Source organism: Osmerus mordax, chromosome 25 (genome assembly GCF_038355195.1).
Source record: "Osmerus mordax isolate fOsmMor3 chromosome 25, fOsmMor3.pri, whole genome shotgun sequence".
NCBI lineage: Eukaryota > Metazoa > Chordata > Actinopteri > Osmeriformes > Osmeridae > Osmerus > Osmerus mordax.
The window spans coordinates 198,417-212,808 of record NC_090074.1 but is presented as its reverse complement, the minus strand read 5'-3'; the positions used below and the strand labels follow the sequence as shown (position 1 = coordinate 212,808).

Below are 14,392 nucleotides of genomic sequence, written 5' to 3'. Positions count from 1 at the left end.
AGTATGTAGGCCTGGTCATTGTAATATTAGGCTAATATAGACATATACATAAGACAATATAAATCTGTGAGTCAGGTGGCTGAGCGGTGAGGGAGTCGGGCTAGTAATCTGAAGGTTGCCAGTTCGATTCCCGGCCGAGTCAAATGACGTTGTGTCCTTGGGCAAGGCACTTCACCCTACTTGCCTCGGGGGGAATGTCCCTGTACTTACTGTAAGTCGCTCTGGATAAGAGCGTCTGCTAAATGACTAAAATGTAAAATGTAAATGTAAATGTAAATCTGATAGATGTGAAGTTTGGTGGTCAGGGTGGTCAGAGAAAACTCTCACGACAGTTTTCCCATCAAGGCCACAGCCCGTGTGCGGACACAATCAGCTAGACATCAGCACTTTGTTTGTAATTGAATGTGGCATTAAGCCGTCTGTCGGTAAAGCTGGCTTGCGTGTTACAATGTGAATGTGATCTTGTTTGTGTCAATGCATATGTAAAGGAGATGAGAAGGTCCGTAGAAAGGGAACCAGAACTAAACTGACAGAAAGGAAATAGAGGAACAACTAAAGATAAAGCTTTCAAGAAGATTTCTTTAGTTGATTCTGCATTGGTTTTATTAAGACATTGAACTACACATTCTGACATTTCTGAAGAGGACCCTGCAGACCAGCCCGAACAGACATGAGCTGCACCCCTGCCAGTGGGGGCCCAGCTTCGCCTCACAGGTAAGAATCTGGTGTGGGTAAGAGAGTCTGGTGTGGGTAAGAGAGTCTGGTGTGGGTAAGAGAGTCTGGCGTGGGTAAGAGAGTCTGGCGTGGGTAACAGAGTCTGGCGTGGTTAAGAGAGTCTGGCGTGGGTAAGAGAGTCTGGTGTGGGTAAGAGAGTCTGGCGTGGTTAAGAGAGTCTGGCGTGGGTAAGAGAGTCTGGTGTGGGTAAGAGAGTCTGGTGTGGGTAAGAGAGTCTGGCGTGGGTAACAGAGTCTGGCGTGGGTAACAGAGTCTGGTGTGGGTAAGAGTCTGGCGTGGGTAAGAGAGTCTGGCGTGGGTAACAGAGTCTGGCGTGGGTAACAGAGTCTGGTGTGGGTAAGAGTCTGGCGTGGGTAAGAGAGTCTGGCGTGGGTAACAGAGTCTGGCGTGGGTAACAGAGTCTGGCGTGGGTAAGAGAGTCTGGCGTGGGTAACAGTCTGGCGTGGGTAAGAGAGTCTGGCGTGGGTAAGAGAGTCTGGCGTGGGTAACAGAGTCTGGTGTGGGTAAGAGTCTGGCGTGGGTAAGAGAGTCTGGCGTGGGTAACAGTCTGGCGTGGGTAAGAGAGTCTGGCGTGGGTAAGAGAGTCTGGCGTGGTTAAGAGAGTCTGGCGTGGGTAAGAGAGTCTGGCGTGGTTAAGAGAGTCTGGCGTGGGTAAGAGAGTCTGGCGTGGTTAAGAGAGTCTGGTGTGGGTAAGAGAGTCTGGTGTGGGTAAGAGAGTCTGGTGTGGGTAAGAGAGTCTGGCGTGGGTAAGAGAGTCTGGTGTGGGTAAGAGAGTCTGGTGTGGGTAAGAGAGTCTGGTGTGGGCAAGAGTCTGGTGTGGGCAAGAGTCTGGTGTCTGAGTTAGGGGCGAGGGTCAGGGGCGAGGGGCTGAGCTCAATGCTCCCCTCTCCAGCCTGGTGGTTCTGTAACCAAGACAATGAGGAATAGAACAAGCTGTTTTAGTAAAGGTGCTCTTTGATTTTGAATTATTGGATGGAGTCTGTGTTGTTTTATGTGAAATAATATTGAGTATTTGTTCTTTTTGAGCACTGCTAGTGTCAGATTCTTCTACTGACTACTGTCAGGGTATTGGAGTTAACGGGTACAGAGAATATGTTGTATCCAATAAGCTGTTTTAGCACTAACAAGGGAAATCCAGGTTGTTTTACTCTTGTACTGGATATTATTTTTAACTAACTTCCCTTCCATCCCCCTATCCCTGAGAAGTGAGAAGTCACTGAGCATGCAAGTCTGTTACCTCATTATAGTCTTACAGCAGGGATTAATGTCATGGTGAGACTAACCAGTCCTGAACACTCCCATGATTCACTGTCCAGGGTTAGGGTTCTGCTATAGAGCTGCTGTAGGACGTGCAACACTAATATGACCCTGGGCCTGTGGCTATAAAAAGGCTTGCTGATCTTGGCGCACGTTTTGTAGGCTGTCAAGGTGTGTGTGTGTGTGAGAAAAGACTGAGCTACTCCCACGTGTCTAACGTGCGTGTCTACATGCAAAGAATGATATACTTAAATAGTCTGTAAATTGTTTTTATGTGATCAATGAACTAAATAATGGTCTTTGGTCTGTCTACAGTGTGATTACCATCACGGGTCCAACAGATTCACCCATGGAGGAGAGTCCAGGACAGAGGAGAGGAAGCAGGGCCTACCAGGTACACTAACCCTAACCCTAACAACCTAATCCTAACCCTACCAGCTACACTAACCCTAACCCTACCAGCTACACTAACCCTAACAGCTACACTAACCCTAACCCTACCAGCTACACTAACCCTACCAGCTACACTAACCCTAACCCTACCAGCTACACTAACCCTAACAGCTACACTAACCCTAACCCTAACAGCTACACTAACCCTACCAGCTACACTAACCCTAACCCTACCAACTACACCACACCTAACCTTACCAGCCACACTAACCCTAACCCTACCAGCTACTGGACAGACCAAGAGAAGAAACCCTTTGGATTAAAAGATTAGACACAAAAACACCTACGGGACTGAATATAAAATATTAAAAATATACTTGGGCAGCTGTCAACAGTGGATGGCCCATGCATCACCTTTTTGCATTGTACCTCCCTAAAAAGCAATGCCTTTTTTAATTGGGGAGACAAATCAAATAGGATCAATTCTCTAAATCTAACCTTACAAAGTCAGGCCCCAGGCCCAAAGAGAACGGAGGTTTTTCCAGTACACACACACACACACACACACAATGAAGGCCATGCCACATTGATCTCTTTACCTTCATCATGTTACAGTACTGTCCCTCTTTCAACTGCTACCTAGATCTTTCCTGAGTTTCCCGTGGCCACAGAGTCAAACTCAAAGTGTGAGCTGCACTGCAGGGAGCGGCTGCCCTCCATCGTGGTGGAGCCCACTGAGATGAGCGAGGTGGACAGTGGGGAACTGCGCTGGCCCTTGGACGGGCCGGAAGAGGACGAGGACCCCTTCAATGAAAACAGCCTTCCTCGCACAGACAGCCCTTCTGGCGGGGAGCAGTCAGAAGACATGGGGGCAGAAGACAGGTGAGCCCAAGACAAATAATTACTGAAAATACTGAACAAAGTGTGTCTTTATAGATTGTCAATAGTTGCGCATATAGCAGAAAACACTGAACCATTATTATTTGGTATATCTGAAGAGGTAATGGTTAATTGATTATTTGAGAGTTGCTACCAATCTCCTTGTCCGATTTTGTGAGCCTGGTGACAATGCTGTTGGTTCCTCCCCCTGGCGCAGGTCAGCTGTCCGGAGGCAGTCTATTGGTCCAGCTCAAGGCCAGCTCAACCTGTCCCGCCTGACTCCTCCACCCTCGCCCCCCTCCCCTGAGGCAGTGCCCCCCTCCCCCGAGGCAGCGCCCCCCAGCCAGAGGAGCACAGACAGCAGCTCACCCACACAGAAACTCTGACGTCACATGACACTTTGTTCATCTGACGTCACATGATACTTTGTTCATCTGACGTCACATGACACTTTGACGCATTGCATTTTGCATATCTGACCGACGAGGCTTATACTGTATGGTCACAAAAGAAAAGTAAGACCTGTAGATGTTAGTCTCATCCCATATACCCAATCATAGTATTTGATGAAAGAGTATGAGGAGTTTACAAGCATGCACCTTGGGCATCCCACTAACCTTCCTGCTGTGACTACTTTTACTTTAGTAATACTGGCCTTTGTTTTGGAACAAGAATGTTGAAAATGCATCCTTCTTCTCCCTGGAGACCATCAACTTTAGCATCTTTAACACCTGAAATTGTTTTGAGATACTAAAGCTACTGGACACATGATAAAAATCATTATTTCATAAGCAATATAAAAACGATTAGAAAATGCTTTAAATAATTGCAGCAACACAGTTGTTTGTGTGTTGCCATAACAACGTAAACAAATAAATAAATACAACTCATTAATATTTTCCTTCAATTTGAATAGTTTAGCATACATCATGGAAATATAAATATCTGGTAATTATGCCTCCACAGATGTGTGCAGGGGATTGCTCTCCCAGGGCAGAAATGTAACTAAAATCTTACGTCATTCAAGCGTATTTCTGCCATGGTGGATCGACATGATCCATGTTCTACCTCTCGGGCTGCTTAACCCTTGTGTTATCTTCGGGTCATTCTGACCCATCAGTCATTGTGACCCACCGTCGTATTGCGACAAATTTACCTCATACAAAAACAAAGTGAAGCGTTTTCTTTTAACTGTCGGGCTGTCTCAGACCCCCCACATTGGAATGGTTAAAAGAAAATTATTTTTATTTGTTTTTGTATTGGGTAAAATTGGGTAAACACAACAATGGTTCGTTATGAACCTTTGGGTCATGTGACCCGAAGGCAGCACGAGGGTTAAGAATAGTGTGCACAAGCAATTATCTTTATTACTTAAACCTGGTTCTAATTAGTTGATTCATTGCATGAACTAGAACAGGGCTTTGTGGAACTTTATCCCTGACTGATTTTTTAGGTTCACTCGTGCTAGGTTTGGGACTTTAATCCCCATTTTTGAGTGTGCTTTATGGAACATGTCCCTGGGATCAGCTAATAGGCCAACTTAAATTCATTTTTTTGTGTTTGTGTATTACTTGAAGCATTTCAGGAAGCCCCAAAATCAACAGTATTGGAAAGCAGTGATGTGTCGTTCGTGAACGATTCGTTCATTTTCTCGTGGCCACGCATCGGGACTGTTGCGGCTCAGCAGTGGAAACAGAAACCGTTTGTTCATTTCCGGACTGTGTCTTCGGGGTAGGAGTGTTTTTTCATCAGGAAGAAATCTTAGTGCATCTAAACCAGCCAAAATAAATTTGAGTAGAATAGAAGGGAATTGCACGTTTGTGTGGCAGATAATATTTAAAAAAGAAAAACTCCTGCATTAAATACAATACATCATGTCAGTTTGTATTATTTGAAATTGTCATTTATTATCACACTAGCATTTAATTATCACGGCAAACAATTACACTGCTCTAAACTGTAAGAAAAGTAAAAAATTTAGAAGCTGAGGCTTCTTCCCTCGGGTTTGACCTCCACGACCCCCTCCTCCTCCCCCTCCTCCTCCCCCTCCATGTCCACTTCCTCCATCCAGGAGAGAGAGGGAACAGGGGTGAGGAGAGAGAGAGAGAGCAAAGCTGAGAGAGAGGGAGGGAACAGGGGTGAGGAGAGAGAGCAAAGCTGAGAGAGAGGGAGGGAACAGGGGTGAGGAGAGAGAGAGAGAGCAAAGCTGAGAGAGAGGGAGGGAACAGGGGTGAGGAGAGAGAGAGAGAGAGCAAAGCTGAGAGAGAGGGAGAGAACAGGGGTGAGGAGAGAGAGAGAGCAAAGCTGAGAGAGAGGGAGGGAACAGGGGTGAGCAGAGAGAGAGCTGAGAGGAGAGAGAGGGAACAGAGAGGGAGCAGGCTACACCAAGTGCAAACTCATCATAGTTAAAAGCAAGACTAAGAAAGCAACACAAAAGAAAGAAATGTAGAAAATAGGTCAATCACTCCGACCAAGTGCTTTCCTTTCTCCATTTTCAACCACCGTCACCACGCCATCTTGCTCTCCAGGCTCGTTTTCCTGCTTGTCCGTAAGCAAAGCCAGATGTGCTTGCTGACTCCTTTCAGCTTCACTCTGTACTTTTTTTTCTCCTTTTAGCCTCTCTGTTTGTTTTCGCTTTTCTGGTTTGGATTTCCTCCTCCAGCCCATTGTAGACTGGTCATGCTCCTCCCCCTTCTTCCTCCCCCCTTCCTTCTCCCCTCTTCCTCCCTTCTCCTTCTCCTCCCCTACTCCTCTCTTACTCTCCTGTCTTTCTCTGCTTTTAGAACATATTTCAGGTCCTTTGCCCTGGAGGGAACAGGGATTTAACTTAAACCAGATGGAGGGATTAAGGAGAGAGATGGAGGGATGAAGGAGAGAGATGGAGGGATGAAGGAGAGAGATGGAAGAGGCCAATGGATGGGGGAATGTCTGTTTACTAATAATGCATGTGAATATACAGTGCCTTATATTTTGCAAATGGGACCAATAACAAAAAAGGAAAGGCTGTTATTAACCCTATCAACTTGTCAAAAATGCAAATGAGACTGTCACATGTAACATGGTATAACTTACCAAACCCCAAACATTTTAAATGGGTCTCCAGGACAAATACATGACATAAGATAGATAAGCAAACACTGTGTGATTCCCTGGACAGGTTCATCCTAAAACATTACGCAGTTTCACTGTTCTGTTTTGTCCAAGAGTCATCTTCATCTTTGTAGTCAGGAAGTCATCTTCATCTGAAGAGTCAGGGAGTCATTTTCATCTGAGGAGTCATTATCATCTGAGGAGTCAGGGAGTCATTTTCATCTGAGGAGTCAGGCTTATGGGGTTCCATTTGGAATAGTCCTGTGTTTTCATTATGCATACCTACAACCTGGGCAACCACACTGTGTACAATACAACAGCAAACTCATGCTATAGACCCTTGTCTCTGAGATTGTTGTATTGGGTCAGAGCAGAGCCAATAAGGGAACAGTGGTCAGCTCAGTTTCTTTGTTGAGTTGCTTTCTGATATCAATGTGGCAGCACTGAAATTCCTTCAAGTTCCTTCAAACCTCAAGCTGTGTAGTCCATAGTCCACTGTATGTTTCACACTGCAGTGGTCCAGCAAATCATACAACACGGATGTGCGATGTCTCCTAACCCTGCTGTCCACACAGGCCTTGAGTCAAACTGTAGTCATGACCTTGAGCGAGCCCGTGTGGAAGCGCAGGATCTTCTTCTTGAGTGCATGCGAGGCTTTAATCTTGACAAAGGCTTTGGGCTGCAGAGATGCTTCAGAAGGGCCTGCAGGAGAAGGGAGCGCCAAATGGAGGTGCAGCTGCTGGGGCCACACGAAGCCGCTGCTCTCGTCAGAGTCGCTGGAGAGGGAGCTGGAGGCTGGGGAGTCTACCTCACTGATGCTGGACTCAGACTCCCTGTGGTCTGGGAGGGTGCAGCAATCTGCAGGCCGGCCAAGGGGAGCCCGCTCCCTCTCCATGTGTTCCATGTGGAGAGGAGGATGGGAGACGGCATAGGCGCATTTCGGAGGTCCAGACCTTGCTTTACGGTTGCGCCGGGAGATTCCTGATTCCAGCTGGCTGGCAGCAGCAGGAGCTAGAGGCAGGCCAGGCAGCTGTTCATCCTGGCTCAACTCCAAGGTAGAAAGCCAGCGTCGGTAGCTACTGGCACCACCACCCCCACTGCTTAGCTGAGGCTTCTTCCCTCGGGTTTGACCTCCACGACCTCCTCCTTCTCCCCCTCCTCCCCCCCCCCCCTCCTCCTTGTCCACTTCCTCCATCCTTTTCCAATGTGTTGTACTTGTGCTCAGGCACACTTCTCTGTCCCAGAAGGCTGTTCTCCGACTGCGATCGGCATGCTCGTTTCCCAGGCTTCTTGAAGGCAGGTCTCTCCTCACTAAAGCGAAATTTTTTGGGTACACCTCTGGACTTGGACTGCATCTGGAGGGGAGGTGGAAGTTGCTGCTGTTGTTGGATGCTGCTTCTCTCTGGAGGAAAGGCACTTTGGCTGGATTTGGGCCCTCCAGGGGGCCGGTGGGAGTGGAGTAGGGCACGAGCAAACGAACGTGTAGGTGCCTGGCATGGATAGGCAGGGATGTACTGGGCGTTTACCAGTTTCTGGTCAGGCAGGGGCGGTGAAGAACGGGCCTGATGAGAGTGGTGATGGGGTGAGTCAGGCTCACTGCTGCTGGGGTCCTGATTGGCAGTGGATCGGCAGGAGAGTGGACTGTCCAGGGAGGCAGAGTGTGGGTTATTGATCAGGGAAGGCTTTCTGGTCCTGGGATAGCGACCTGGCTGAAGGGGTGGTGGTAGCTGTTGTTGGTGAAGATGATTGACAAGGACATCCTCATGCAGAGGCAGTAGCTCATAGGGCTCCTGGTCCAGACTGCTGCTAGCCCAGGGAGACAGGCCCTCTGCTCTGCAGCTCAGGGGCAGCAGATGCTGGTCCTGGCCTTCTTTGCAACAGAAGCTGCTCTTCCGAACCATGGTGACGCCATCGTGTACCAGGCTTGTGCGGGGCTTGCTGGGCCTGAGCGGTGAAGGCATGGGGCTGCGGTGGATCAGGCCCAGGATGTAGGTCTCCACATTCTTGGCTTGGCAGTAGTAATCTTCTGTAGGCTTACTTTTCCTCATCTCCCCCATCACCATCTCCAAATCCTCTTCCACATTCCCAGGTCCATCTTGGGGCACACAGGGCCAAGACTCCTCTTGGCATTCCGTGGCCTTCTCAGCGATCCCATCGCCAGAGGCACATGGGACTGAGAAAGAGTGCAGGGCAGATGCGTGGGACAGAGAGTCTAGCTGTCCATCCTGAGGTGCAATGGAAACTTCCCCTAGACATACAGAAAAGAAACATGTGCCAACTGTAAAACTGATGGCATCGGAAGCTCCAACTTCCAGGTTTACAAAGTCAGGTGTGAAACTGGATTCCAACATTACAAGAGTGGGAAGCACTGGAGTCAACATGGACCTGCACCTGTGGAACGCTTCCACCTTGAAGAGTTCAAGTTAGAAACCCTAACCCTTGAGTCCGTACCCTGGTGAGTCCATGCTGTTCTGATAGAGGGCCACAGCTCACTATTACCAAGGCATTCCTACTGATTTACACACTCAGTGTAAGAGAACAAAATGGTGTGTGCCATCACTCACCAGCAGATTTGAGTCTGTTGTTGGCGTAGAGCATTTCTCTGTTGTTGGCGTAGAGCATAAGCATTTCTCTGGTCATGCCTTCACTCAGTTCATTGAAATCTGCATGAATACACGCAAACCATAAATACACACAAACAAGACCATGATCAAAACAGCAAAGGTTGATGACCCAGATTAATTTCTTCCAGTGCAGTTCATACACACAAAATACTAATATCTGTCTGATCTAGAGACCCTTTAGAAGTTAAATCAATTTACTGCTGGTGAACATAGTTATTGGTTATGCAATCAATGTTTTGCTCACTGTTCTTGATAAAACAAGAACCGTGACTCTAGCATGAAAGAAACAACTGGTTCCTTTTGTTGTACTTTCTGTGATTCTTGATTGGTCTTCTTTACAGAATTTCTCTGAATGAGGGAAAATGGGTCCACAATGGGTTTGTAAGTAGATCTATTGTGAATGCGATCCGATACATTGTGTTGGGGATCTTACCTAAGCTGGGCATGGGGGGCTCTGCGGGGCTGGTGTCCACCCTCAGCACATCTACCTGGCGCTCCAGGAAGGCGATCAGCCCCCAGTAAGACCCACGAAGGCCCTGGGGCATGAGGGCCAGAGAGGAGGGTGAAGGAGAGTCTGTTGTATGATGATGGTGGTTACTAGCATTTGTGCTTCATCATTATGTGGTTGGAACAGAGAGCAAACCTCATACTTATATATATATATATATATATATATATATTAAACTGATTCCAGTATATACTGTACATGCCTGTTCTCAGTCTAAAAGTGTCATATAATGCCCCATGGGAAGAACTTTCAGCATATTAAACTTAACCAGACCATAACCCTTGCCATACACCTGACCCTATCTCTAATCATAATAACCCAAACCATAACCCTAAATCCCACATCAACGTAGTACGCAAAATGCTGGGGGGTTCGGCCCCAGAAGCGCCAAAATGTGATGAGCAGGGATTTGAATGTGTTGACTACACACATGAGCATTTCTTTATTTCCACAAAAAGGAGTCAAATCAAGTCCTGCATTAACACATAAATAGCATTTAAAATGTATGCAACAAAATACATACAGTATAAAAGGCGAGAGAGTGAGTGTGTGTTGTGAAACTAATGTCAGGCATGTATTGGATGAAAGGGCCTGTGTTTAGGTTCAGGAGCAACTCATGAGACCACACTGCATCAATGGATACTTGTTTCCCCTGAACGCACACACACACTTCCCACTGAGAGGTGGAGCTGTATATAATCCCAATGACCAGACCTCTCCATATACTACAGACCTTTCCATAGCCTAGAGAGGTCTAGCTACAGAAAGACCCAATCCCATTCCAAGATGAGAACCTCAGCCAATAGACCAAAACATTTCGGAATGTAACAACATATTATAGTGCCTTTTATTAAATAGGTAAATGATTCTCTCATAATTGGGGTAACACTTTATTTGCCTTGGACTCTGAACCAAATGGTAGATAATAAATACATATGAAAATACTGAAAAAAAAAATCAACAGTAGAATGTGGACAATTCATTAAGTTACTCTCCCACGATCTCTCAATCACCCTGGGATCTGCGACGGTGACCCCTTCATCCTCTGCCAGGAACCTCGGGGTTACCATGGATGACGAGCTCTCCCTCACAGCCCACATTGCTGCAGTCTTCCGGTCGTGTAGATTCACCCTCTACAACATCCGGAAGATCAGGAGATACCTGTCTGAGCATTGCTGCTAGTCCAAGCACTTGTCCTCTCAAAGTTGGACTACTGCAACTCGCTGCTCGCCGGTCTCCCAGCATGCGCAACCCGCCCTCTCCAGAGGATTCAGAACACAGCAGCCCATCTGGTCTTCAATCTACCCAGACGCTCCCATGTTACCCCGCTCCTCATCTCCCTTCACTGGCTTCCCATCACGGCCCATATCAGATTTAAAACCCTGGTACTGACCTTCCGAGCGATGAACGGGACTGCACCCGACTACATCAAGGCTCTCCTCCAGACTTACACCCCCACCCCACCACCTACGGTCTTCTTCTGACAACCGTCTGGTGGTCCCACTGCTCAAGAGCGTCCAGTCCCAACCCAATCACTTCTCCTGTCTGGCCCCCCAATGGTGGAATCAACTCCCCACCTCCATCAGAGACACTGACTGTCTCCCCACCTTCAAGAAAAGGCTCACGACGCACCTGTTCCGGGAGTATAAAGGTACTTAGGAATGATTTGCTGGACCTGATGTTGGTTTCCTCCAGGATCACAATGACTCTTATTGAGAGACTTGTTTCTCTTGTTAGTTGTAACTGATTTAAAATTCTTGTACTCGCTGTGAAATATATTATTGTTGCTTGCTTTTCTACAGGTACATTCTTGCACTTTTGAGGTTCATGTTGTTTAATTGTAACTTGTTAAACAATTTTTTTTTCTTATTTTTATATATATTTTATTTTATATTTAAATTGTTGTATTCTTAGATTGTTTAGTTCTTCGGAAATTACTTAATTTAAGCTTTTTACATGTTTAGTGTTTTGCACCTCCCTGCCACAGTAAATTCCGTGTTTGTATAACATACATGGAGAATAAACCGAATTCTGATTCTGATACGTGCTCTTATGGTTCTTGCCTTTGGCACATATTTGTTTTTTCACAATGTATGCTTCATGTTTTGGCTACTCGCAATGTTTGGGGCTATCTCGTTGTTATGATCAGTGACCTATGCACTTTTGTAAAGCTCTCTCTTGGAAGACGCTTTGGATAAAAGCATCTGCTAAATGAATAAATGTGAATGTAATATATTCTTCTCCATCAAAATACAGTATACATTTACATTTACATTTGGGAGTCAGGTGGCTGAGCAGTGAGGGAGTCGGGCTTGTAATCAGAAGGTCGCTGGTTCGATTCTGGCTGTGTCAAATGACGTTGTGTCCTTGGGCAAGGCACTTCACCATACTTGCATTGGGGGAACGTCCCTGTACTTACTGTAAGTCGCTCTGGATAAGAGCGTCTGCTAAATGACTAAATGTAAATGTAAAATACAGTATAGTCATGAGACCTAGGAGTCAGGATGATGTAGCTGAATTGAGCAACATTGAATGAATTGATCATTTTGCTGAATCATTTAGATTTTATAAAAATCATAAACAAACGCATGCACACCCCTGTACGCATGCACACACACAGTCACATGCACAAAGACACAAACACATGCACACATACAAAAACACATGAAATCAAGACATTTCCTTTCTCCAACAGTAACTCGGATAAAAGATGTAATCAATGATGCTTGTATCTTTCACCAAATCATCCTCTTAGCAATTGTCATAAAATACAGACACTAAAGTCATTTAGTGTCTGTCATTTTACCAGATATAATCCACCTCCCCACCACACTTCCTGTCCATGGAACACAACATGGTATTGGTAGCAGCTGTGTAGCCTCTCACCACACAAACTTCCCATCCAGTCACTCACTCCTCTCAAACCTCCCACAGGAATCCTTGGCTATCAAACCTTTTGTGTGCATCAATAATTAACACTCTATGCCATAGTTTACTGGGAGACGTGCTAAGAGCATAGAAGAACAATATAGGTTCCAATATAGGTTCTTTGCTAACCGTCTATCTAGCAGGTTCATTGTGAGTTCCTAGGTCTTCCACCTCGTAGCCAAGCAGTACAGCTCATCTAGACCCAGGCGACCCAGCTAAACCCCATGGATCTTCCTGGAAGGGAAGGTTGAAATCCATGGGTGGGAATATCACGTCCACCCCCCCCATCTTACCCCCTGCTTAGACTCTACACTCAATCTTGATGCTCCACCGTGTTTCCCCAACAGAGCCAGGATTAGAAAGCATACACAGTGTATTTCACCAGGAGGCCCAGGAAACACATGGCTGCATTCTGGTGGTTCTTACAGTACAGTCCACCACCGCAAGAAACATTAACACTTATAATCTAACCAATTAAAGAATTTCAAATTGACCAGCAAAGTCAATTTGAAATTCAAAGTCAAAAGGTTTAACACTAATTATTTCGTTAATTTCTAAATCATAAACTATTCCAATCAGTATAGGCCTACAGGGAAACTGCTTTGACACACACAGTTGTTTTGCAGCTAGGGCATTGCTTTCACAGCTGTTGTCTGATGTCATATTGTTTTCAGCACCACATCCACAGGAATGAACCTGGCAGTCTGCTCACACACACACACACACACATTTTGCAAACACTGTGACATGTATCTACAATGGCCAACAAATTGCTAAGTCGTTATTTTATTTTTCCTTTAAAACCCTTATTTCTTTGATAACTAAATTGAGGCGTATGTTAGTATGAAAAGCAGCGGTTACAGGTTAGATTTGAATCCGTATGTTGAAAATGTGAACAATTTCTCACTTTGCACCCAAGAACGCTATAATCTAAATGTATGGGGGTTAATTACGTGAAACGTCCATTTTGGTGTCACAGGCGTTTAAAAAATGTATTATTCATTATTTCAACTCTATTAAACTCCTCTTTATCAACGGCCCATAAGACCGTCTTTGGTTTAGAGGAGAGGCACACGAAGAGCCGCGTGAGACAAACTCCTGGAATGGTTGAATGGTTGCCAGTTCTGCAATACGATGGACCACCCAAGACCGCTGCAGAGTTTACTGTAGCTAGGCTTGGTGAGGGTGAAACTGGGATAACCAAACGGCTGATCCATGGTCTAAATGCAACATGTAGGCCTAGCGTACATTCTTTGTTCAATATGTTGGAAATACACTTTTCGATTACACCCAATCAATAACACAAATGTTAGGCCTACATGTAATGTAAAAGTCAGTGCAGACAGACATTTTTTGGGAGCATGTGTCTTATTCACAACTGAAGATTTAGATGGCATGGACAGTTACTTGGCGATTACAAAAGTGTGCTGAGAATGTCGGCGATCTACCTAGTGGATACACCAAATTTGCCTTAAATGGTCACGATCATTCTGCACCGCGGGGCACCTCGGACCCAAATATCTACATTCATTCATATCAACGACAAGATGGGAGTTTGAAGGCAACACAGCAAAATGTAGGATTTAAGAGTCGTGCTCATAAGTAAGTTGTGCTATTCATAAAGAGAGAGAAAAGTTCCCAGTTAAATATTTCTTACCGGCTGATACCGATTGTCGTTCTTGGAGCATGAGGGTTTATCTGAGTTATAACGAGCGGGCTGCCAACCATCGGGGCCGTGGACAGTGTCCCCGAGGGACAGTGCACCCAACACCAGGCACTCCTGCCGTTGTTTAAGCAGTTCCAACTCACATAACCCGGCTAAACTTGCCTTCAGACGCTCCTTGTTCCGACTTCGCTCCGCAAGAACTTGAATTGAAAACCCACGGTACATTCTATTTTCGTTTCCCGTTCAATGTAGCCTAATCGTTTTTTTCCACAGTTGTTAAAAGGCTATGGGACTATTCTAATTAAATTAACG

The 14,392-nt window shown here is 45.9% G+C and overlaps 1 protein-coding gene across 1 annotated transcript; it reads right to left on the bottom strand.

The window, feature by feature from the left end:
• Window positions 1-5,169: 5,169 nt before the first annotated feature.
• On the bottom strand, window positions 5,170-14,387 carry dact3a (dishevelled-binding antagonist of beta-catenin 3a). The gene is made up of 4 exons (XM_067228567.1): window positions 14,072-14,387; window positions 9,412-9,514; window positions 7,541-8,428; window positions 5,170-7,365 (listed from the first exon to the last, which is right to left on the bottom strand). Exons 1-4 carry the CDS (start codon window positions 14,303-14,305, stop codon window positions 6,938-6,940), a joined length of 1,653 nt encoding a protein of 550 aa, XP_067084668.1. The 5' UTR covers window positions 14,306-14,387; the 3' UTR covers window positions 5,170-6,937.
• Between the last annotated feature and the right edge of the window lie 5 nt (window positions 14,388-14,392).